General features: G+C 35.4%; 1 protein-coding gene across 1 annotated transcript in view; it reads right to left on the bottom strand.

The window, feature by feature from the left end:
* The window catches only part of UTRN (utrophin), a 705722-nt gene that overhangs the window by 505397 nt on the left and 177613 nt on the right, over window positions 1-22712 (bottom strand). Inside the window, exons 8-14 of the mRNA XM_044001726.1 lie at window positions 20083-20198; window positions 16811-16971; window positions 8851-9057; window positions 7014-7195; window positions 6257-6407; window positions 3961-4080; window positions 603-704 (exon numbers count right to left, since the gene is read on the bottom strand). Coding sequence (XP_043857661.1) covers window positions 603-704; window positions 3961-4080; window positions 6257-6407; window positions 7014-7195; window positions 8851-9057; window positions 16811-16971; window positions 20083-20198 — 1039 coding nt within the window. The remainder of the gene's footprint in view (window positions 1-602; window positions 705-3960; window positions 4081-6256; window positions 6408-7013; window positions 7196-8850; window positions 9058-16810; window positions 16972-20082; window positions 20199-22712) is intronic.

Genomic DNA, 22712 nt, shown 5'->3' with positions numbered 1-22712 from the left:
AGCTGTGTGACCCTGGGAAAGTCACTTAAAGCTCATTGCCCCACCACCCCCCAAAAATTATAGTTACTAATTAATTATCTGTCATAATTTAAACCAAGAAAACTTTATGGCGTTCTCTATCTCCCACCTGGTTTAACAAATGCTCATTTACAATTTCTACATTTTAAACACAAATAATTTTCTGAGTGTTATGGTTCTACATCCTAGTCACTAAACTGTAAATGAATCAAAAACTGTTATTACAATAAAGCCATGAGGTACTAGATAAATCCTCTGACCTTCAAAGATAAAATGAAAAGGATGAAGAATTCTTAAGAAAGCCAGAAAGAACAGCCATTAATTTGCTACAGAGCTGAAACTGTAAAGACTTGAAAGCACATCTTAAAAAGAGAATAAACAAGTCTTTAAAATGTAAATTAGGTGTTATTTATCTCAGAGCACATCTCTAATGTTTCAAATATCTTTGAAACTATTTTTTCATTTATTGATGTACATTTGCAATAAGAGAAGGAAGGCTCACATAGTTAAACTTTTTGCAAATTAGTTATGATTAAACAAAGATTTCATTTTTTAAAAATTTCTACAAGGTAACTGTTTCTTACCTGTTCTTCTAACAGTTCCTGCCATAATACATTAATCTCATGCAACCTGTTCCAACGTTCCTCAGTCCAACGGCAAACAGCTGTCCAGCGCTCACCAAGTTTCTGAAAGAGAAGAAAATTTTTCCACACTGAACCTACACTTGCTGATGTATTGTTATCTTCTCGAAAGCAGCATATGGCTCTACAAGAAACGTTTCCTTTATTGTTATTTATCTGGGAAGCAATTAAATTCATGACTACTTAATTAATAAATAATCATATATGCCAGGAGGCAGCTAGATGGCACAGTGGATAAAGCACTGGCCCTGGATTCAGGAGTACCTGAGTTCAAATCCGGCCTCAGACACTTACCACTTACTAGCTCTGTGACCCTGGGCAAGTCACTTAACCCCAATTGCCTCACCAAAAAAAAAAAAATCATATATGCCAGTGGAGTGTTGAAATTTCAATCTATTTTTATAATGGAAGTTTCAAAGAATTCTATTTATAATCTAATTACAAAAAAAATGTTATTGAAATGCACATCATTGTCCATAACATTGTTTCTTTTCAATGAATGATATTGACATTTTTTAACTCCTTCATTTTCACATATGTCCCTCCTCTACCCAGAAAGCCATGCCTCAAATCAAAGAAGAATAAAAGGACAAAGAAAGCAATTCAGCAACGCTAAGAAACATAAAAATAAAATCAGATGGTATATGCAGTGTTCCCCATCCATAGTGTCCTCTAACTCTGAAAAAATGAGAAAATAAGGTACATTATTTGTCTCTTCAGAGATAAACTTGCTCATCATATAGCATGTTTCCTACTGTGTTGTTCAATCCAAGTGCATTGTTAAGGTAGTTGAGTATATTATTTTAGTAGTTATATTCCCTTCACTTTAGGTCTTACTTAACCATGCCTCTCTGTACTCTTCATATTTATCATTTCTAACAGTGCAAGAATGGTTAATCATATTCATGAATCATAATTTGTTTAGACATTCCCCAATCGATGGAGTCTAATTTGTTACCAATTCTTTGCTACTAGAATGAAAGGCACTATAAATATTTTGGTGTGTTTATTACTTTGCTTTTTATTTTGGCCCCTTGGGATATAGATTAAGACCATATAGCAAGTTAGAAAGAATCCCAGATGTGACTTGCATGGGGTCTATTTCAACTTCTAACACATACTCTATGACCATGGGGAATTTACTAATTTCTCTGGGGCTTAATTTCCTCATCTAGCATCTGCGCATATGTTGTTTGTCCATTATTCTGTTTTTTGGGGGGTTTTTGGGGTGGGGTAATGTGGGTTAAATGACTTCCCCACACTCAAACAGCTAGTGTCAAGTATCTGAGGCCAGAATTGAACTCAAGCCCTCCTGAATCCAGGGCCAGTGCTTTATCCACTGTGCCACCTAGTTACCCTTGTCCTTCATTCTTGAAGAGGACAGAGACATCAGGGTGATGTCATGACTTGCATTGAATTGGATTGTAAGTGAGGAAGGGCTGTTCAAGGTCACCAACCTCAATCTCTCCTCTAGTGTCATCTGGGTCCAGTGGCAGGATACATGTCAGGACAACTGGAGATGGCCCCGGATGTTTGAGGCAATTGGGGTTAAGTGACTCGTCCAGCATCACACAGCTAGTAAGTATCTGAGGTGAGATTTGAACTCAGGTCCTCCTGACTCCAGGGCCAGTGCTCTATCCACTGTGCCACCTAGCTGCTCCTAACATCTGTACATCAAAATACCTGAGACCATCTATCCTCACAGGACTGCTGGGATAATCAAGTGTCTTGAATAACTTGTTAATTTTTCCAATTTTAATTACCCTTTCTCTACATTGTATAAACCAGGACATGGTTGAAAAATGTGCCTACATTTGCATTTATAGGCAAATTGTGTAAAACAAGGCCAACCCTAGTTTACTAAAAGAGTATTCAGCATCATAAAAGCATAAGATTTAGAGCTAAAAAGGCAAAGTGAGAGCATCTGGCCTGGGACTTCTAAACGTATTTTTTGTGTCCCAGACCCCTTTGGCAGTTTGATAAAGCCCATCAACCACATTTAGAAAATTAAATACATAGGGTGACAAAGAATTAGAACAAAATTATATTAAAATAATGAAATAGCTATAAAAATGGTTTTTTTTAATTTTATAAGCTCAAATTCATGGACTACAGGTTAAAAATTCCTGATCTAGTCAAATGTTTGGCAAACTGAGGCCCAGAGAAGGTCGCTCCCCTCAAGGTCAACACAAGGTCAACATTTTATGTAGCAGGGGCCAAAATCAAATTTAGGTCTTCTGGCTACAAATAGAGTGCTTTTCTAGTACACTCATTTATGATAATAAGAGTACTAAATTTATTCTTGATTTTCAACATTAGGAGAAAAAAACAACCTTTGTCAGAAGATATTTTCTCCCATTTTAAATTAGTTTTCAACAAAGGTTAGTATTTCTATCTGTTTTTATGTTGCTTATAAGAACATCTTCAATAATTCAACTGTTATTTCTGTTTATTCAGTTAAATAATAAGAATCAATGATTTTAGAAAAGCTTTATACAGGGAAGCTCACAACTATATCTGTTGAAAAGAAATTTTGAAGGTTTTAGCTATGTAAGGAGAAGACAGGCTCTCTGACTGTCAAATAAACTGAGAATTAGTGCCATGAAGCAAATGCTTGGCAGAGTTGGCCCACTTAATACACACACACACACACACACACACACACACACACACACACACACACACACACGGATTTCAAAAGTTGAGTTTATGGTATGCTAAATGTACAGAAGTGGGTGGAAATTTTAATCAATCTCAATAAATAAATCAAATGTTTCAGAAGGGCAAATAGTGCATGGCACAGCAGGTATTTTATAAATGCTCATTGACGACTGAGTGATGTAAGTAAGAACATCCAACAAAAAGACATGAAAGCAAAATGGGCTGCTCCTTGAGGGAGGGATGTCTGAAATAATGGAGGTCATCAACAGAAGACTATTTGACAGGAATACTATAGGAGTTTCTCTTCAAATACACATCTACCTAAGGGTTCAGAGGGTGGGGGAGGATGGTCCTTTCTAACTCTAAGATTCTGTCAAATAATATCATATGGGCAATGTAATATCTACCAGGAAAGACACAGCTCACCAAAACAAACCCTCAAGTTGCATCTTGGCTTTTCAAATTCAGGAAACATCTCATTCAAAGAATAGTTGTTGGAGCTTTTCTGGGGCCCAACACAAGAAAAGAAGTGTAAAACCTTGAGTTGGCTAAGAAGCAAGGAGAAAGATGACAGAGGCCTACCTACAATCAAACAAGTACTCAGTCATAAAGCACATGTTTTACAGGCTCAACTATTTACCTGCAGTTGATCTTCCAAGACAGCTGTAGCACTTTCTCCACTGTTCTCATCAACAATCACAACCATGTGAGTTAATGAATTTACTTTCACCTGTTCTGTCTCAAGATCATTTTGCAATTCCTGGGGAAAGCAAAGCAAAAAAAAAAAAAAAAAAGACCAACTATTATACCCACTCTTGCATATTTTCCCATTTAAAAATCCACTAAGTTTTCATTAGTAATTAAAAACACTTAATGGGGCAATGTATTTAAATTTCCAACCATTAACTTAACGGTTTTACTAATGGAACCAATACTCTACACATCTCTAAATTCCAAGGCAAATCAAGGCAATTTGAAAATCTAATAAATGTCATGCACATTTCCATTTAAAAAGTCAACACTATTTTTCTAGGATCTAACTAAAAGTATGAAGCATAGAAGAGGCCCAGTTCAATGGTGAGGAGTACACCAGAGATAAGTAGAGTAGAGATTTCTTCCTAACTTTCATATTTCTATTGAGGACACTACCATTTTTCTAGTCACCCAGATTTATAAAACTGGAGTCATCCTTGATTCTTCATCTCCTATATCCAATAATCACCAAATTCTGCCAATTCCCAGCCTAAAACATTTTTCACATTTGTACCATCTCTCCCACATACAGCCAATATCTTAGTCTGGGACTTTACCATTTCTCCTCTGTCTAATACAATCTCTAAACAATTACTGAACCAAAATAAATATAAAATAAAATCGGCTTTACAAAGTAAAGCCTAAAATACAAATTTGGCCATGTTATACTCACCTACTCAGTGTTCGCTACTACCTTCAAGGATAAAATACAAATTTCCTCTTTCGCATTTAAAACCTTTCACAATCTGCATCCAAGCAAACTTCCAAGATTAATTTCATACTAAATCCCCAACCCACTAAACATTCCAATCCAACTAGCCTGCTTGCTATTCCCCATGACATTCCATTTCCTACCTCCACACCACTGTAGAGGGTGTTCCCCAAGACTGGAATGCTGTCTCTTCCTCACCTCTGCCTGCTAGCTACTCTAGTCAAAACCCAGCAAAAGTATGACCTCCAAGAATAGCCATTTCCTGATCTCCTCAGTTTTTGTTTGTCATTCCTCCAAAAAATTACTTTGTATTTAAGTTCTAAAAATGTAATGCTATCTTATCTGTGTGTATGTTCTCCCAGAGTAAAATCTAAGTTCTTTAGGGGTAGAGACTATTTCATGTTTTGTAACTGTATTCCCCATTCCTAGCACAATGCCAGATAGGTAGTAGACATTTGATGAACTGACTGATCAATTAATTGGTAAATTAATTGGGAAAACTAAGAAGTATTGAGCTTGATTACATAAGAATATAGAATCAGGCTTCATACAATTCAATGAAATTACAAGGAGTAAACACAGAAAAGTCCAAAGCTGTATCCTAAATGGGGGTGCTATAGAGGCAGTGGAGTCTCTAGTAAGCTTAGAGATTTTCTGGAGCAGAGTGGAAAGAGATAGAACTGGAAAGAACCTAAAGAAATCATTTAACTTCTTTCAGGTTCTCCATAACATCACACCCCCACCAAAAAAAAAAGGTTAAAAAAAAAAATCCTGTTATTTCCTCAATTCACAGGATACATTTATATGAGAGAAAGGTGAAAATGTTCTGCTTTAACTTACTTAGATTGGAGATATTCTTGAACAATAAAGGAGAAAAGGGCATGAGATTGCATATAAGATCATAAGACAATGAAATATCTCCTAGAAGTGAATGCATAGTAGATACCTTAAATTTTCCTTTTTTCAATAAAAACTAAATGATCAACAAATAAAGACTAAACTCAATACTCAATCAATAAAACTAATGTAAATCAACTTTTCATACTAACAATGTATATTTATATGACAAAATGTTCCATTCAATGAATATAACCCATTTTCTCTTCAGCATTATTATCCCCAGTCACTTGCAAATTCATGGCTCCTGACCTCAATGAGAAGCCAGTGCCTGACCTTTCCGGCAGAAGAGATGAAACATTAATCTCCATTAAAAATACTAAGGCTACAATTGAATATTGTTCTTTTCTTCCTCACATTCCACTCCTTCCTCTGCATACACAAGAAATGGCTAAGGAATGAGAGGGGAGAGATTTTCCCTGAAATTTGCCATCAGTTTCTAAACAAAAAGAGGTCATTTTAAGGACTTGTCCGTTTCTGCACTTTTGATAGTAGAAGGCAGTGAATTTTTAGAACGCTAAATGCTACTTCTCATTATTCAATATGGTACACAAGAAATATCAGACAGATTTACTTTATGTTCTTCCAATTGCTTCTTTAAGGACTGTAAATCATCATCCAAGGGGTTAGTTTCCATCTTCTGAATGCGCTCTTCTGTGAGAGTCAGCCAATCAGAGAGCTGCTCCAACTGCTTCTTCTGCAACTCCATGAGTACATCATGTAGCCTGCCCACAGGAGAACATAACACAGATTTACTCCCACTGGCTCTTTCATTGTCAGAGGAAAAGTAAAACTCAGGCATCAGAAAAGGACAAAATAACACATCCAGTTCTAACCATTTAAAGCAGCAATGAGGATAAACCAAAGTCAATGAAACACAGGCAAAGAATTGAAATGGACACCACCCTCAATTCATAACAGAATAATTGTTTCATGAATCAGGAATTCCTGTTTATTAAATAGGTGGAAGTTGCTAAGAAATGCAGTTTGTCCCTTACTGCACAATACATGGGCTAAAAAGAAATAATTATTATCAATTTGACAACAAAACTCCCAAATACTTTCCTACAACACAATTTTAGCAGATACCAGTAATCTATTTTATCCCAAATTAGTTTCTACATCATATCTTTTAACTCAGGTTTTGTTAATGGGTCAGGGGGAAAAAAATCAAGACCCAAGGAAATTTAATTATGCTTTTCAACAGAGAATACTACTTAATGGATATTTGGTAATAAACTTCTTTTTAAATTGCTTGTTTTTTACATGCCACACAGATTGCTCAGGTTAGTCCAAGGAATAAAATCACAAGTATCCCAGATGTAACTTACCGGGACTGCCTATCCATGCTCTCCACTCTGAGAGCTTCCCACCGAGAGTTCAGTAGTGTCATTTGTTCCTGAATCTCAAATTCTTCTTCATCTGATAAAGTGCCCTGCGTTATCAGTTGGTTTCCAGCCTGCAGGACATTTCCAACACTGCTCTGATGGGCAGTCAACTCCATCATAAATTCCTGGAGAGATACAACATTACTATGCTTTGTGGGCTGTCTTTTCTAAATAATCTTAATATAATGTTAATGATTAGCTACAGAATAAGACAGTGTCCTCAAACATAACAGGCTTTGTCTTGTTTATTTCTAGATATTAAGTCTCTGAAAATGAACAATTAAACATTTCTTCTTTTTTTTTTTTCCAGGGCAATGAGGGTTAAGTGACTTGCCCAGGGTCACACAGCTAGTAAGTATCAAGTGTCTGAGGCTGGATTTGAACTCAGGTTCTCCTGAATCCAGGGCCAGTATTTTAGCCACTGTACCACCTAGCTGTCCCCAATTAAACATTTCTTAAGAAAAAAGTATAAATGAATATTGTTCACTGATGATGTTGAAGAACATGTATTTAAGATTAACACGGAAAGTACAATGACCTTATGAAGTTGGTAATATAAATATAACCATCCCCAGTTTCACAAATCAGGAAACTGAGGCTATAGGAGGTTAAATTACGTGCCTTAAGTCATACTGCTTCAAAATGGGAGAGCAACCAAATGAACCCAGTTTTTGTGAGAATAAGCCCACCAAATGAATTCATAACATGAGAAATAATGCATGAAAACAGGACTGTTTTCAATTACATTCACATTCAAAGGATAATTAAATCAATTATCAAAAGTCCACTGCACAAAAAGCTATGTAATGATTAAAAAGTTGATACATACACACACACACACACACACACACACACAATTACTATAATAGAATGGAAACTTTGAGGGCAGAACTATTTCCCTTTTGTCATTATGTTCCTAGGACTCAGATAAGTACCCTGCATACAGTGGGCACTTAATAAATATTTGTTGCATTAAATTACTTGGGGGAGTGGGCACTGAGGGTTAAGTGACTTGCCCAAGATCACACAGTGTCAAGTGTCTAAGGCCGAATTTGAACTCAGGTCCTCCTGAATCCAGGGCCAGTGCTCTATCCACTGTGCCACCTAGCTGCCCCTGGATTAAATTACTTTTAATTTAATTCAGTGTTTATTAAACATATTCCTATCTCAAAATAATCATTAGCCGGGTGAAATTAAGATTTAAGACCCAACTGAATGAGGCACTTTCTACAGTATCAACAAAAAAGGAATCACATCAAAGAACAAAAAACAATGCTTCGAAGCTTCTTTCTCTTAAAGAATATACTTTGGGGCAGCTAGGTGGCGCAGTGGATAAAGCACTGGCCTTGGATTCAGGAGGACCTGAGTTCAAATCCAGCCTCAGACACTTGACACTAGCTGTGTGACCCTGGGCAAGTCACTTAACCCTCATTGCCCCACAAAACAAAAAACAAAAAACAAACAACAACAAAAAAAACAACAAAATAAAGAATATACTTTAACACTGAGAAAGCTGTGCCTTAATTTTCATACCATCTTACTACAAACTATACAAATTATAATAAGATTAAAATCCTAAATCCAGTTCCAATCTTCAGTTAATCATCTGCCTAGAATTTCATAACAAAGTACAATTTAAATATCACAAGCCTGAAAATATGCCATGACCTTTCCGAAGAGCATAATTTAGGAAAGATGACAAACACAACTGAAAAGCCTCTGTAATAAAGTAATGAACACTGTGCTTGATGATTCCTCATAGAAAAATACAGGTATTTACTTCATGAGTAGCAAATTGTTCTTTGACCTCCTCGACATCATCAGAAATGTCATCTTGGTCCTGAAATTTGTCTTCAGCTGAAAGCAGCCACGTCAGAACTTCTTCCAAAGCGACTTGGTAACTATCCAGATCCATATCCATTTCTGTGACTGTACTAGGAGTCTCAGCTCTAGAACCTTCATGTTCTTCATCTTCTGGTGCAGCGGTCTATAAAGACAAAGGGGAAAAATGTCATCTTTGTCATGAATAGTAGAGGCTTTCCATCACTACAGCCAACATTTATGAAACTCCAACTGATGTAGAGCCCCATAGTCTCCGTCTTCAGATCTAGCTGGGGAAGGATGATTAACACAGAAGAAACATTAAAGACAAGAAATAATGAGGGGGTTGTATGCTACACAATATAGATGCTACTAGAGTACAGGGAAGAGAGGAAATAAGTAAGAATGAGAAAGATCAGAAAAAAATTCATAAAAGAGGTAAGACTAGCATTATATCTTAAAGAATGAGAATGGTCAGAAAAAAAATTCATAAAAGAGCTAAGACTAGCATTATATCGTAAAGGAAATATAGGAACTGGAGAAGCCAAGATATGGAAAGAAGACATTCTGAGGCATCAGCAAAAAACAGGCCTTACACAAAATGAAATATATTTGGTTGGTATATTGTGGAAATTACAATTAGAGGGTGCTCAGCATAATGCTTTTAAACATGCTACATGCTTAATATCTGACAGAACTGAATTAAACCTGGATACAGAGTATGTGCCCAGGATTCTGGAATGTCTTGAAAACCAGGCAAAGAAATGTAGAAATCAGGTAATGGGCCACAGAGAAGCACTAGAAGTTTAATCAACAAAAAAGGTGATGAAGAACACACACACACACACACACAAACACACACACACAAACACAAACACAAACACACGATGAAATAATGGGATTTAGCAGATACTCAAAGACCCACCTGGAGATTAATCAAGACTGATTGAATCAAGTGAGAGTAATTGACTGCTGATTAAGCCTACTTCAAGTTAATTGGATTGTAATCACACCTGGCTATCCCTTAAGAAGGTATTGTTCTCAGAAACTAGACTGTGAACTCAACTTGAGAACACCTTCAAAGACAATGGATTTGGATGACGCCAACCAATCACCTTGAAGCAGTGTGTAAGGACCGCCTCTGTTTCAGATCTATAAAAAAGCTTCCACAAACAGCTTGCGGAGGAGTTCCTGATTAAAGCAGGCTTGTGGAGGAGGACTTCAGGAAGAACCCAACCAAGCTGGAACTCTAGGCTAGGTAGGACTTCTTTTTCATAACCTTCTGAATTCTTTGTAAATATCTGTATGTTCTAATAAATGTTTAATGCCCAAAGACTGGTACTGAAGCCTTTTAATTTTTGGCGACCACAATTAAGATTTTAAACATCACACACACACACACACACACACACTCACTCATATAAACACACACATGAATGAGAAATGTTTTTGCAAGAAAACTAAAGACCTGATGTACTGGATCTAAGAGAGGAAGGAGAGTGATGAATCAGAGATTGACTCCAAGGATTCAAACCTGGATAACTACTAAAATAACAGTGCTACTACAAAGAGAAATTGGGAAGCTACTGTTCCAAATAAAAGAAGGAAATTAGTATAGGGAGCATAAAGGAAAATGTATCTAATTTTACAGAGGAAACTTAAGTCCAGAGAATAGCAAGTAACTTGTTAAAGGTCACTTATGAGACAGCTAGGTGGTATGCAGTGAATATAAAATGCTGGGCCTGCTAGGAAGACCTGAATTCAAATTAGCTTCAGATACTTCAGATACTAAGTAGCTGTGAGACCCTGTGCAAATCACTTAACCTCTGCCTAGGTTTCTGCAACTGTAAAATGTGGGATACTAACAACATCTACCTCTCGGGATTTTTGTGAGGATCAAATCAGATAATATTTGTAGAGCACTTAGCACAATGCCTGGCACATAGTGGACACTATATAAATGTTTATCCCTTTATTTCCCTAGTGACAAAGATATGTTTGCTTTAAAGGCACTGTCAAGTAGCCAAACAGAAATATTAGGCTAGGATAGTAATGTTATTCTAAGACTACAATAAGAAAGCAGTGTCTAGGAGGGAGGCAGTGAAACCACTGATTCTTCCCTGATCACTTCTGAATCACTGACTTTAGTTCTAGGCACTACAACAGATGGACTCAAGTATGCTCTGCCCCCAGTCCCTTAAATGCTATCTATTATTATTATGCAAGTATGAAACCTACGCTTATTCCAAGCTTCCCTTTTTCTGTCAATGATACCACCAACCATCTTATTACCCAAATATGTAACTAGGCTGTCATTCAAGATTGCTAACTCTCAGTCTCCTCAAATGTTGCCTTGTTTTTTCTACCTTTGAAAAGACCTCTTGCATTTGACATCTTCTCTCTATTTACATGGCCAACAACCAAATTCAGACCCTCAACCTCTCTTGCCTAGATTTCTAGATGATCTCTTTGCCTCGTGCCTCTCCACACTTTAAACAAGTCTCCAAATGCAAATCTATACTCCCTTATTCGACTAAGTCTAATGACTCCCTTTTCAACCCTAAGATCAAATACAAACCCCTCTGGATGTCATTTGAAGTCCTTCAAAATCTGCCCCCCCCCAATAAAAATAAAATTTTAAAATAATAAAAAAATTTTAAAGTAAAAAAAAAAAACAAAAACCCTGGCTCAATCCAACCTTTCCAACCTTATTAAACATTATTCCTCTTCATACAATATACAGTCCAACAAACTGGACTTCTGTTTCTTATGCACAGAACACCAATTTTCCATCTCTTTGCTGTCCCCTATGCCTAAAATACATGCCCCTTTATCCTCTCGCATGTGCCTCTTAGAATCCAGTTCCCTTCAATGCTAAGCTCAAGAGCCACCATCTCCATAAAGCCTTTCCACATTTCCCAAAGCATTAGTACCCTGACCTCAAAATTACCTTATATCTATTTGGCATATGCTTATATATGTACATGTTCTCTCCCTAGCTCAATTGTGAGCTTCTTGAGAGTAGGAACTATTTCCTTTTTGTTATTGTATTCCCAGAGTTGGGCACAAAGAAGGCACTCAATAAAATGTTCCTTGATTACATAAATGGGAATACCGAAGGAGCAAGCATAAGAGATTAAAGCTTGAAAAGGGATCTACAAAAGTTGAAGAGCACATAACCAAAGACAAATTGGAAAGGACAGCATAATACTTTGAGAATGAAGGGAAAGCTAAATTCCAGAATTAACTGAAACTTGAACAGAAAAATATCAAAGGATAAAAGGAAGGATGTTTTCAACTATATTAGGAAAAAAAGAAGCAAATTGTGGAGCCAGGAAACAAGTGAACAATAAGTATTTATTAAGCACTTGCTATACACCTAGCATTGTGCTTAGGATACATGCACAAAACATTCAATTTGGAATTAGGAGTTCTAGTTCTGTCATTAATGAGGCTTGTTACCTTAAACCAGTTATTCAGCTATCTGGGCTTCAGTCTTCTCACCTATAAAATGAGGAGGTGGTACTAGATGACTTTTCAGCTCCTCTATGCCTCTAAATCACAGTACCTTATTATAAAACTAGGGAATAGAATTTTTGGAAAAAAATTATAAGAACTCCAAACAGAAAGAATGATGATCAGGAGCAAGGATAGGTTCACTAAGTGATGAATAAAATCAATATGGACCTCATTTCCAGTTCTATTAGTGTTCCTAGACTGATATCAGGACAATACAGCAGATAGAGCTTAGCTTAATGTATTCAAGGTTTTTTGGGGGAAGGAAATGGTTCATAAGATCCTTTTTAACACCATGGAAGAATAAGTACTCAGTGATAGTAAAAGGAATAGGATTAATAACTGGCTGCTCAAGCAAACCCAAAAATTATTGATTAACTGGTTGATGTCACAGAGAACTCAATAGTAGACTATAGGATTCTTATACTTGGCTCATCCCAGTTCAACACTGTTATACAAGTCTCTGAAGGATATAGGAAAAGCATGCAATTCAAATTGGCAGGTAAAACAAAGTTCAAAGTAAGATTAAATAATGTTTATAACAAACTCAGAACTTTTAAAGATTTCTGAGGCCCAAAACTAATCTGGCACAACTTATTAGAGATAAAGTCCTGTACTTAGGTTTTTCAAAATCAACTGAAAAAATATATGATGGGAAGCAATAACTCCAAAATTCTTCATTTGTTTTTTAAAAACATCACAAATCAGGGACATTGAGTGACTTCAAGATAATTTTAAGCCAAAATTATATAATGGCTTGTAGTCACATCATATAATAAGTGTAGAAGGAAAAGTCAACAAACTCATGAAGGGTCTAAAAATTACGTCAATAAAAGAAGATTTAAGAGATTGTCAAGGATTAACCTGGAAAAAAGAAGATTTGGAGGAATATGATAAGCTATCTTTAAGTATTTGAAAGGTTGTCATGAAGAAAAGGGAATAGATTTACTCTATCCACTAGCAGGGAAAAACAAGTGCAAAAGAAAAAAGTTATAGGGAGGGAGACTTTAGTTTACCAATAGGAAGAAATTTCCAATGATTGAAATATTTAACAAATAAATGGTGCTTCCTTTTGAGTTCTTAAAATTCAGATTATTCAAGAAAAGAATGAATGACAACCTGCCAAAATTTCTGCTGTGTATAGATTTGGTTACTTATAAAAGAATGTTTCCAACCAGGATGAATTAAAGAACTGGTCAATTTTTTAAAAATAAAAAAAAGGATAAATTTCTACATGGATAAATTCACAACAAGATGATCAAGAAAGGAACTGATCTTCAGAAACTGTTTATGTCTCATTAAAAAAAAATACTCAATTGAAAACAAGTAAGTGAAATTTGGTTGGGGAGTAACAACAACATGTAGATTTTGGAAGAAAAGCAGTTTCTAATCTATCAAAATGCCTTTTGATTTCAAACTCCTTGAAAGATTGACAAGAAAACCATTATTTGGTTGAGGAAGAAAGAGTGAGTGAATGGAAACAAGAGAATGGGTCTTTACCACGTAATAAAAAGTTGTATTACCAAGCAATTTGAAAGCATTTTATATTGCTTGAATGTTATGCCTCGGTTGGGGGGGGGGTGTTAATCATAAAAGCATTTTATTATTTTTTAGTTACATGTAGAGATAGTATGCCTCAGTTTTTAATTGGCATCCATAAACTTATGCCCAGCTGGACTAAGAACCCTAAGAATCCAAATAACCCCGACACATGCCTAGAATAAAAAAAAAAAAAGCCCTGATATTATCAAAGTGAAATATTTCCAAAGTGAGCACATGACTGGTCCCTGTATTTTCTCTACTCCTAGATTCCTTTGTTCAAATGAAAATTAAAGAGAAGGAATCAGATCACATCACTCTACTTAAAAGCTCAATGGTAAAAGGAAATTCAATACCTGAAAATGAGCATCACTTTGGACAACACACACTAGCCTTTTTGGCAGTCCATGCAAGGAAGCTGTTTTAAAACAGACCAAAATACAAGGAGCCAGATAGGATGGAGATGACGTAGGACAGTAGAAATTGACTGGGCTGGGAATCAAGAGACCTGAGTTTGAGGCTTGCTTCTTCCCTTATGCTACTTTAGATAAATTATTGTGTTTCACTACATCATTTGCACCACTGCATCTCTAAAATATCTCTGCCTCACTACAGAGAAAACCTATATAACATGCTAAAAACAAGGTCAGGGCAACCAAAATATTGTGGATATTTTATTGAACTCATTTGAAAACGTTGTCTAGTTAAACAATTCCCTCAGAGTAAACTGATGCTAAGTGGTAGGAGGCAGTAGTAGTAATAGTGGTAGTAGTTTGTATCACAAGAGCCACAGTATCTAACAAGTGAAATTTATATCCTGCCTTAAGATTTTGAAAGTGCTTTACATTTATTATTTCATTTTAGCCTTACTACTGGACTATAGGTAATATCATTCCATTTTGCAAATAAACAGATTGAGTCTGGAAGAAGTGACTTATAAAAATACTGTTAAACTGAACTTTTCCTAGATCAGGTAACTAGAAATCGTCTACTAGGGAAGAGACCTAGGCTTCCTGAAACCAGTTTCAGTCCTGTATTCATCTAAAATGATGTGCTAAAAATATACAATTATACTGCATTCCTTTCCAAAAAGAGCTACATAGTAGGCCCTTAATAAATACTTTCAATGAGTTTCTAATCTACTGGAGGAGACAAGTACATATAAAAATATAAAGCATAAATATCAAGTTAGTAATACAAATATGCAAATTAATTTACTCTAAGGTAGTTTGGGAGAAATCATTGCCAACTGGCAGGGATCAGGAATGGCTTTCAAGAAATAAAGATTCAGCTTGGGGGCAGCTAGGTGGTGCAGTGAATAAAGTACCAGCCCTGGATTCAGGACAATCTGAGTTCAAATCTGACCTCAGACACTTGACACTTACTAGCTGTGTGACCCTGGGCAATTCACTTAACTCTCATTGCCCTGCCCAAAAAAACAAAAACAAAAAAATAGCTTGAGTTGAATCTTAAAAGAGAAGGACTTGGGGCAGCTAGGTGGCGCAGTGGATAGAGCACCAGCCCTGGAGTCAGGAGTACCTGAGTTCAAACCCGGCCTCAGACACTTAACACTTACTAGCTGTGTGACCCTGGGCAAGTCACTTAACCCCAATTGCCTCACTAAAAAAAAAAAATTATAAAAAAAAAAAAAGAGAGAAGGACTCTAAGAGGTTAGGAAGGAGCAGAGATATTCCAAGGAAGGGGATGGAAATGGAATGTTGTGAGTGAGAGATATAGAGAAAAGTCCATTTGGTTGAGTAGCAGAGGTCAGGAGTCTGGAAAGAGCCTGGGATAATGTTATACAAAGCTTTAAGAGTTGACAAGAGGGGCAGCTAGGCAGTGTGATAAAGCACTAGCCCTGGAGTCAGGAGTACCTGGGTTCGGATCCGGCCTCAGACACTTAACACTTACTAGCTGTGTGACCCTGGGCAAGTCACTTGACCCCAATTGCCTCACTTAAAAAAAAAAACACACAAAAAAGAGTTGACAAGAGGAGTTTATATTTTACCCTAGAGGCAGTAAGAACCCACTAAAATTGGTAGAGTATGGTAGAGTCATACGGACAGAATTGTACTTAGGGAAAATTACTTTAGCATCAGTGTGCAGAATAGACGGGAGTGGTGAGAGACTGGAGTCAAGGAGACCGATTGAAAGGCTACTGCAATAATCTAAGGGGAGGATAATAACAGGTTAAATTAAAGTGGTAGCTGTGTGAGTACATATCTAGGTAGTTGACATTCTAATCCTAAAATAAAAAACAAGTATTACAATAACAAAATGCAACATTTTAAAAGCAAAAGAGTCTATTATCACCTTCTAATGGCATACTTTATTTTATTTTACTTTGAGGGAAAGACTAGAAGGATACCAATAAAGAAGTCAAACACTGAAGACCCAGTAGATTCAGATAGGAGTATTAGAAAAGAGCTCTGACAATTACTAGGTATGTGAATACTGTTTATAATGATAATAAGAAGAACAATGAGGATGAGGAGGAGGATGATAACAGCTAGAACTGCTATCATGCCTACAATGTGCCAGGCATTGTGCTAAGTGCTTTTCAAATATTAGCTCATTTGATCCTTATAACAACTCTGGTAGGTAGGTACTATTATTATCCATTTTTTATATTTGAGGCGCAGGTTAAATGACTTGCTCAAGGTCAGACAACTAGTAAATATCTGATGCCAGATCTGAATGTCTTCCTGAAGTGCTCTACTCACTGTGGCACCTGGCTGCCTCAAATGGAGGCAACATTGTCATTTGACAGCTCCAAGACTAAATATTCTCATATGTATAATGAGGAGGGTTGGACTACACTGACCTTTAAAGCACCTTCCAAACCTATGAATTCTCACACTTACTTGTACAGTAAATTCTCCTTCTTCACATTCTTTCTTATATCTTCTCGGAAGAGTTTCGACTTCCCGAATGTCTTCCATAGTGACTTGCTGAGGAAGCACCTCAAACAAAGATGTTAAATACATAATTATGGATTTCTTGTCAGGAAGCTGAACAGCAACATCTATAAATAGAAGAAAATAAGAAATAGCTTAGAGTTCTCATGTAAAATATGTGAAAGGAACATATTGCAGTAATCACTCAAAGTTAGAAAAAAGTAATCCTCTGCTTGCACATGAACAATACCTAGTATTATGAAATTAAAGAATTTATTTCTTTGAAATACTATAACTCACTAAATTTCCCTTCTGTGTGATAGGAAAGACATAAACAATATTTAATTGTATTTACTCCCCACCCAGAAAGTTCTGCAAAAATATCCCATATTCACGTGCACAGATAATGTGGCCACATTCATAGTAGTCATTAGGGACTGTTGGATACTATGGAATGTTGGCTCTTTTAGCAAAACTTTTTGGCAGTAGTAATCAAAGCTAAATAATTATTTCTCACTACATATCATATAATCAGAAAAGTAGTAAATTATGGTATTTGAAAGAAATCATATTTTTAAATTTCATATTCTATTTGTTACTTACATATGGTACATCATATATACATACACATCATCTCAATATTACAGTTGAAGAGAAAAAACAGATAGTGAATAACATTTTCATTTATGATAAAATAAGCTAAAAAAATATCAACCCTAAAGCATTTATTGTTAGGAAATTTGTCATTTAGCAAGAATGGCAAGAGGAGCTGAAAATATTTTAAATTAAAACAATTTCTGTGGAAACACACAGTCTTACATTTTAAATTAAACAAATGTAACTCACATATCAAATTAACCCTAAAGGTTAAGGTTCCCCCAGAGAAGAATAATTATAAATTGGGGAAAAAATGACACAATACACAGTGGATACTTTAACCTTTTTAAGGATCCTTACATTAGCTAAGAAGAAATATTTTAGAGCATTGCTTTTCTTTTTTTTTTTAACATATAAGGTATTTTATTTTTTCCGTTACATGTAAAGATAGTTTTCAACTTTTGTTTATACAAGCTTTACAATTTCAGGTTTTTCTCCCTCCCTCTCCTCCCTCCCCCTCCCCTAGACAGCAGGTAATCTGATATAGGTTATATCTATATATCTATATACCTATATATACATATAGATCTATATACATATACACATAATAACATTAATCCTATTTCTGCATTAGTCCTGTTATAAGAGAAAAAATCAGAGCAATGATGAAAAACCTCAAAATAGAAAAAAAACCCAACAGCACCAAAACAAAAGAAATAGTATGGTTCATTCAGCATCTATACTCCACAGTTTTGTTTTGTTTTTTTTCCCTTGGATTTGGAGATCCTCTTCTATCATGAGTTCCCTGGAACTCTTCTGTACCATTGCATTGGTGAGAAGAATATAGTCCATCACAGTAGATCAACACTCAATGTTGATGATACTGTGTACAATGTTCTTCTGGTTCTGCTCATCTCACTCATCATCAGACCCTCCAGGTTTCTCTGAACTCCTCCTGCTCATCATTTCTTACAGCACAATAGTATTCCATTGTATTCATATACCACAACTTGTCCAGCCATTCCCCAATTGATGGGCACCCCCTCAACTTCCAATTCCTTGCTACCACATAAAGAGCAGCTATAAATATTTTTGTACATGTGGGTCCCTTTCCCCCTTCCATGATTTCTTTGGGCAAAAGACCTAAAAGTGGAATTGCTGGGTCAAAGGGTATGCACAGCTTTATCGCCCTTTGGGCATAATTCCAAATTGCTCTCCAGAATGGTTGGATCAGTTCACAGCTCCACCAACAATGAATTAGTGTTCCAATTTTCCCACAGTTTCTCCAACATTTATTATTTTCCTTTTTTGTCATTTTAGCCAATCTGATAGGTGTCAGGTGGTACCTCAGAGTTGTCTTAATTTGCATCTCTCTAATCATTAGAGATTTAGAGCATTTTTTCATATGGGAATAGATAGCTTTGGTTTCTTCATCAGAAAACTGCCTGTTCACATCCTTTGACCATTTCTCAATTGGGGAATGACTTGGATTCTTATAAATTTGATTTAGTTCCCTATATATTTTAGAGATGAGGCCTTTATCAGAAGTACTGGCCTCAAAAATTGTTTCCCAGCTTTCTGCCTCCCTTCCAATTTTGGATGCATTGCTTCTGTTTGTACAAAAAATTTTTAATTTAATTTTAATTAAAATCATCCATTTTGCATTTTATAATATACTCTATCTCTTGTTTGGTCATAAACTGTTTTCCTTTCCAAAGATCTGATAGGTAGACTATTCCTTTCTCTCCTCATTTACCTATGGTATCACCTCATGTCTAAATCATGTATCCATTTTGACCTTATTTTAGTATAAGGTGTCAGATGTTGGTTTATGCCTAATTTCTGCCATACTATCTTCCAGTTTTCCCAGCAGTTTTTGTCAAATACTGAGTTCCTATCCCAGAAACTGGAGTCTTTGGGTTTATCAAACACTACATTACTAGTGTCATTTACTACTGCATTTCCTGAGCCTAGCCTATTCCATTGATCTACCACTCTATTTTTTAGCCAGTACCAGAGAGTTTTGATGACTGCCGCTTTATAGTAGAGCTCCAGGTTTGGTACCGCTAACCCACCTTCCTGTGAATTTTTTTTCATTATTTCCCTGGATATTCTTGATTTTTTGTTTTTCCAGATGAATTTTGTTATTATTTTTTCTAGCTCTATAAAATAATTTTTAGGTAGTCTGATTGGTATGGCACTGAATAAGTAAATTAATTTAGGCAGTATTGTCATTTTTACTATATTAGCTCTGCCTATCCATGAGCAATTGATATCTTTCCAATTATTTAGATCTGATTTGATTTGTGTGAAGAGTGTTTGGTAGTTGTGTTCATAGAGTTCCTGGGTTTGTCTTAGCAAGTAGACTCCCAAGTATTTTATATTATCTACCGTTACTTTAAATGGAATTTCTCTTTCTCTCTCTTGCTGCTGGACTTTGTTGGTCATGTATAGAAAAGAGCATTGCTTTTCTAATTCAAGGACCCATGAGTATGTTTACTGCCAAAGTGAAGTAAAAAATTTTAATATACTCAAATATATGATACCTCTCAAAGGGATGACAACTGTGCCCAATTTTCCAAATCATAAAATGCCTTAAAATGCTAAAAAAAAAAATTAGAAATGAAAATCTTGTATGGTACCTTCTGGATCTAACAGCTTTTCAATTCCCAGATGCTTTTGAGCTTTGTTAAAAGCATGTTCCAGTCTCTCAATTGGGGACATTTTAGTAACTCTAACCCAGTTAAAAAGATCAGGTCTGAAAAAAAAAGATAAACAAGGTCAACACAGAAGACAATGTAATTATTATTTTCTAGTATAAATTTTGTTTTGGATCTTGTAAACAAAAAAGAATAGTAATTTCCTTTTTGTATCACTATTATCTGTAATCCAAATATCATAAAACGTATTACAAATCTTGAATAAGCTACATGTGTAATATTTAATATTCATAATTATATTTAATATTTAATTTAATATTTAAACCTAATTCTCCAAAAGAAATCTATCAGAAAAATTAATTAACTCAACATTTACTGAGCACCTAGACCCCACCTAAGGGGAAAAGTTTCGTCAAATTTCTATTGAGTGAATTGCTATTTTGCTTAGCTGCACAATTTTGCTTAGCTTCCCAATCTTCATTTCGTTAATGGGCTAACTTTCTGTAATAATCAACTGTTACTCCTTCTATCTTCTGTTCACTATACAACTATTTGCCTGTAGACCACGTTCAAAACCTCAGTGCCAACTTTTACTTTTCTACATCATCTCTCACATACAATCAGTGGGCAGGCTCTATGCAACTGACTTCCATAATTTTTTCATAACTATCTATCCCTTCCTTTCTATTACCACTAGCATGGCATTCATACTCAACTCCAATACCATCCATTTAGATTATTACAATAATACAGTAACATGACTTCCCAGCTTCACTCTCCACCTCCATGTAATCCATCACAATGTGGTCACACTAAATTTCTTTCTTTGTCAATCTGGTTGTGGCATTCTTTAAATCAAATCTCTTTGTTGGCTTTACTGCCTACCATGTAAAATCCAGAAATCATTGCCTGACATTTAAGACTTTCCATCTTCATCTCAACTACTTGAATTTCTAGCTAACCATTCCCCATAAAGGGAACTATACTTTCGCACATCCATTCTTTTGATCATGTTGTATCCTATGCCTGCAATAGTCTTCCTTTAACAAAACACTCACCACTTGCTCAATCCCTATTTATATGTTAAAGACCAACTCAACAAATCACCCTCCTCCAAAAAAATATCTTTGAATTATTAATGGTCCATGACTGTTTCCTTACTAGAGCTAATAATGTATTTTGCTTTTATGTCCCATGCATTTAGATTCTTCTTATGGTCATTTGTGAACATGACATTATATCTCCTCTTGGAACTATAACAATTATTGTGGGGCCATCTCTTTTTTGAATTTTCATCTCACCCAGCAGCACCTACCAGAGTCCACTACACAGAGAGGTGAAGTGATGTTGTTCATACGCCTTTTTTCTTCTACCTACAAGGACAAGTTCTAAACCTATCTTGAAGTTTCTTCCTAAGTAGTATTTGCAAATGTGTAAATATGTGGCTATAAGATAATTATTGCTGAACAAACAACAGGACAAAAGAATCGCAAAATAGGTTAGAAAAGGAAGAGGAAAGAAAAGAAATAGCAATTGCTGAACTTGAAATGAATGCACTGGGAGTGAGAAAACCTGGAAATCACAGCACACATTATTTCTGATGCCAATATGAAGCAAAATAACTTATCAGCAACCACTGATTTTGACTCTCACCCCATAAATTAAACAGGGTTAATTATTCTAGTAATGAATCTTAAATTTAAATGTACGCTTATGTGGGTCTTAAATGTTAGATGAAAGTGCTAACCATAAAGGTGTGATATAGTTATTATTTATCTTTAATTTTCAATTCTTACCAAGAAGACTTCTTATCAACAAAGTCCACATCAAACTTTGTTAAGAGTAACACCAAATATTTTATCACTATTTTCCCCATAGTTTTGCCTTCTTTATGGTCACTAACATCACAAAATAACCGAAGCCCACTGTGAAGTGAAATTTTATGTTCATTATTTACTATAAGGTAAAAATAGGACAGTTAGGGAAAAGATTAAAATCAGGGTTCTTCCTAGATATGCAATTAAATTTGTTGTAGCTAAGTACAATATATACTTTAGAAATAGACGAATTTGTACAATGGCAATAAGTCTTTCCTTATATATTTTGTATAAACTCCTTTTCCCTCCAATCAATGTAAAGCATATTTGATGGGTGTGTATGTGTGTATATATGTATGTGTGTATGTACACACATAAATACACACACACAAAACAATGGTTCACTTTTATTGTCACTTCACAAATACCACATCCTTGAAACCACTAATTATGTGTCTAAAACACTAAAAATTCTCTACTTTTCAAAATATATACTACTTAGCATCTTATAAAGAAATGGATACTTAGACAATATCATATATTTGAAAACAAATGTCTAAACCTAAATTCTACTTGATTATGTATGAAGAAATAAAAGAAAAATTTCTTCAAGGACACTGAAATACTTTTTTATTTTCTCAAATGCCTTTAAAAAAACTTTGGCAATAAGAATGCTTGAAAGTAAAAAGCACTATTGTTTATACATGACTGGCTGATGTTTAAAGAGTGGGATTGAAGCATGCTAAGCATTTCAACTTTTTTTGTTTAAATTAGAAAGTAGGTGGAAGAAATCAT

The sequence above is a fragment of the Dromiciops gliroides genome, chromosome 4 (assembly GCF_019393635.1).
Source record: "Dromiciops gliroides isolate mDroGli1 chromosome 4, mDroGli1.pri, whole genome shotgun sequence".
Lineage (NCBI taxonomy): Eukaryota > Metazoa > Chordata > Mammalia > Microbiotheria > Microbiotheriidae > Dromiciops > Dromiciops gliroides.
Note: the sequence above shows the minus strand (reverse complement) of the source record. Positions and strands in the feature narration are given on the sequence as shown.